Source organism: Plectropomus leopardus, unplaced genomic scaffold (genome assembly GCF_008729295.1).
Source record: "Plectropomus leopardus isolate mb unplaced genomic scaffold, YSFRI_Pleo_2.0 unplaced_scaffold1966, whole genome shotgun sequence".
NCBI lineage: Eukaryota > Metazoa > Chordata > Actinopteri > Perciformes > Serranidae > Plectropomus > Plectropomus leopardus.
This window is the reverse complement of record NW_024621229.1, coordinates 1-3,539: the sequence shown is the minus strand read 5'-3', so window position 1 is coordinate 3,539 and position 3,539 is coordinate 1. Positions and strand designations below refer to the sequence as shown.

Sequence of the window (3,539 nt, the reverse complement as noted above, 5' to 3'; positions counted from 1 at the left end):
ACAAGTAGTAGCAGTACTATATAGATGCACTATATTTAAATAAGGCTAGTGGTTGAAAATGCCAGTTACAAAACCACTACAGCACATGATCAATGAAAAATATCAGTTAAATTTGATATTACTTTATGTCTGTATTTCATTGTATCAGAGTTCTGTTATTTTATTTGTCATATACACATTTTTGGGAATCCTCAAAAGTGCTCTATGAATAAAATTATTATTGTTTGTTACACTTTAAGTCCTCTATTTAGCCTTGATAAGCAGTATGCAAACATTTAATAAATGGTGGAAAACACACTCAGGATTGTATGCGATAAGTTAAAGTAATGAGCCAAAATAATCCAAGTTGTACCAAAACGTCTTGAGTCAAACAATACCTCCATTCGATCTTTTTTGTGCCCGGTGTCGGGTGAAGTTGGGAGTTTAGCAAACTGAGATGCCACCAAAACAGTTGCAATTATGGGTTACCATTTACTAAAATATCACTATATTCACATTATTGGTATAGAATTTAGTTGTATTCTATAGGTATTACTTTTGGGATACTGGTAGCAGTACTGGTATTGTGATTTTTTTAATGATACCCAGCACTGTTTGGTTGATATATATAGTTTATAGTGTAGTAAAGTCTTTCTGCCTTTTCAGGTCAAAGACGGGATGTTTGACAAGGAGAAATTTGACGACTTGTGCTGGATGATGACCATGAAGAAGAACTTTAAGGGGCTACCAAAGGGGGCGCCGCTGTCGCAAAGAGACTGTTTCAAGCTCTTCTGTTTGTTCAACCTGCTGTCCGAGGACCGCTACCCGCTGGTGATGATACCAGAGGAGGTAAGAGACGTAGATGAATGTGTGAAGCAGGAATTTGTAGTAGGACTAAATGTTAGGAGTGACTTGATTTGTGGGATTAGATTTGAGACGCAAGTCCATGATAATTTTCTTTTGTGAAATTTTGTGGCATAAAATGCAAACATTCTTACAACACACAATGAAACAAAAGGGTCTTTAAAATACTCAAAAAAAGATTGTTTCTCAATATTCACAAAGCAAATAAAGATTAGTAGAGTAACAAATCGCACTTGGAAACAAGGCAACACCATTTTTTTTCAGCCACTGTGATCTGTTAATTGCTAGAAAGACATAATATGCTCCATATGAACGCAGCTTGTGTCCTGACAAAGTCAGAACATCTTACAGTTTTTCATAGCAAAAAAAAAAAAGCAAGTGCAAGTAAGTCCGTTAATGAGTCTCTTCCTTCTGCCGCTTCCTCCGTAATGCTTTTGGTTTCCTGTCAACAGATTAAAATAAACTACTTTTGTGCTATCAGCACAGTAGCTTTATCACAGAAATACACTCATACAATAAGTTATTAACACCAGCAGTTATTTTTGGTTTTTGTTTGATCTTTTTTTACAATCTCTCACAGTATTCTAACTTTGTGATTTTAGGTGGAGTATCTCCTCAAAAAAATCTCCACAGCAATGAGCCAGGAGTGGGACGGGAAGCCATTGGAGGACTTATTATCCCAGGATGCAACAGGGCGGGAAGAGGACATGTCCGTGTGGTCGTTCCTGGAGCACATGGGCGCAGGCCGGCTGCTGAAAGTGACCAGCGCTGAGGCCTTCAGTCTGGCTTTAGATGAGGTCTTTCTGGAGATGTATCACAATGTCCTCAAGAGGGTAAGATTTTGTGTATCCTCCAGTTTCTGTTTGCTGTCCTCGTGCTTGTCTTTGTCTCTTATATTCTGTCCCATGTTTCCAGGGTTACATGTGGAAAAAGGGACATGTACGCCGGAACTGGACCGAGCGTTGGTTTGTGCTGAAGCCCTCCTCCATGGCTTACTACGTCAGCGAGGACTTAAAAGACAAGAGAGGGGAGATCCATCTGGATAAGAACTGTGTCATCGAGGTGGGTGAGGAAATGTAATGTAAACACAGCATGTTTAATTATACGGTGTCTGGGAAAATGTTCAAACAATCTTCTTAACAGAACTTAAACCCCCTAATTTTTGTATTTTTAATCTGTGATCTCTATTTTCTCCTCTTTCCATTTCAGCCTATTGCAGACAGGGAGGGGAAGCGCTGTTTGTTCTGTGTGAAAACTCACAATAAAACCTTTGAGATGAGCGCGTCCGACCAGAGACAGAAGGTGGAGTGGACTCAAGGTGTGTTGGTGTGTATAAGTGTTAGCAGACAGAGTCAGAAATTACATTTTGGCTGCAGTGATTTATCGTGTGTGTGGTCACCGATGGCTTCTAATTTAATTTGCTGGTTTTAGATGAGACATTTTAAATAGTTTAGCAAAAGTAACATTTCCGGATTAAATCAAAGCGGAAGGCCCTAAAATGATTAAAAATCCTTCTCAAGAATAACAAAATAAAGCTAAATGAATTTATATTAAATTCACTGTTAGAAATGAGTACCCACTTCACATCTTGGCACCTTTATCACTCAGAAATGTCTTTCTTACCCATTTCTATTATTTTTGAGGTTTCTGGTAGAAATACACTTTTGATTAACAAAGAAACACTCATTAATCAAAATAAAGAAACACCAGTAAGAGTACACCATCTATCATTTGTCTTTTTGCTGACTCTCCAGCTATTCAGACAGCCCTTCGTCTCCAGAGCGAGGGCAAGTCCTCCCTTCACCAAGAACTCAAACTAAAAAGACGGGTCCAGCGGGAGCACAGCCAGCGGGAGCGCAGCCGGAGCTCCCGGAGCAGCTGCAGCAGTCGGAGCAGCCAATCAGACGACTACAATATCCAGGACATGGAGAAGATGGAGAGAGAGAAAGACAGACAGGATTTAGAGATAGAAACTATCATACAGGTGAGAGGAATCAGTGAAGGGACGATTACTTCAATCATAACTCAGCTGTAACCATGAACATTTATCTGGCAGCATGCACGTGAGTTGGAAACCAAACGAAGGGAGGCAGAGGAAAAAGAGAGGAGGAGACAAAAGGAGGTACAGATGGAGCTGGAGAGACAGCTGAAGGAGGCCGAGACGGTAAGTTTTACAGATGACAACGTTTATTTACAGTTCGCTGAAATGGGATTCCTGAAAACAGCACAAAAACGCTGGCATTATAAAAGTCAGTGAGTTTTAGTGGTGGAGAAACCGTAATGACATTCCTGGAAAAGGTGATTCAGGAATAGGTCACCCAATGAATGTGTGTGTGTGTGTGTGTGTGTGTGCGTGCGTGCGTGCGTGCGTGCGTGCGTGCGTGCGTGCGTGCGTGCGTGCGTGCGTGCGTGCGTGTGTGTGTGGGGGGTCCTAGTTGAGAGACAGCATGCAGGCCGAGATGCAGGAGCGGGAAAAAGAGGCTGAGCAGCAGAAGAAGAGGATCCAGGAGTTGGAGCTGACGCAACGGAAACTTGAGGCTGCTCTCAACATGGAGATCCAGGCGCGACTGGAGGAGGAGAGAGCCAGACAGGAGCTGGAGAGGTGATAAACAAACACACCCACTGCAGTCCCGTTACACTCTGACCCAGATGTTTTTTAAACTCTGACACTGTGGTCCCCCTCTACCAGGGCTCCC

General features: G+C 41.9%; 1 protein-coding gene across 1 annotated transcript; it reads left to right on the top strand.

The window, feature by feature from the left end:
• Positions 1 to 645: 645 nt before the first annotated feature.
• Positions 646 to 3,445, top strand: LOC121965339 (differentially expressed in FDCP 6-like; the record flags this gene model as incomplete). The annotated part of the gene is made up of 7 exons (XM_042515496.1): positions 646 to 828; positions 1,446 to 1,676; positions 1,759 to 1,905; positions 2,053 to 2,161; positions 2,598 to 2,827; positions 2,900 to 3,007; positions 3,279 to 3,445. Coding segments are annotated over 7 exons (1,175 nt in total), but the record flags the coding sequence as incomplete, so codon positions are not given.
• Between the last annotated feature and the right edge of the window lie 94 nt (positions 3,446 to 3,539).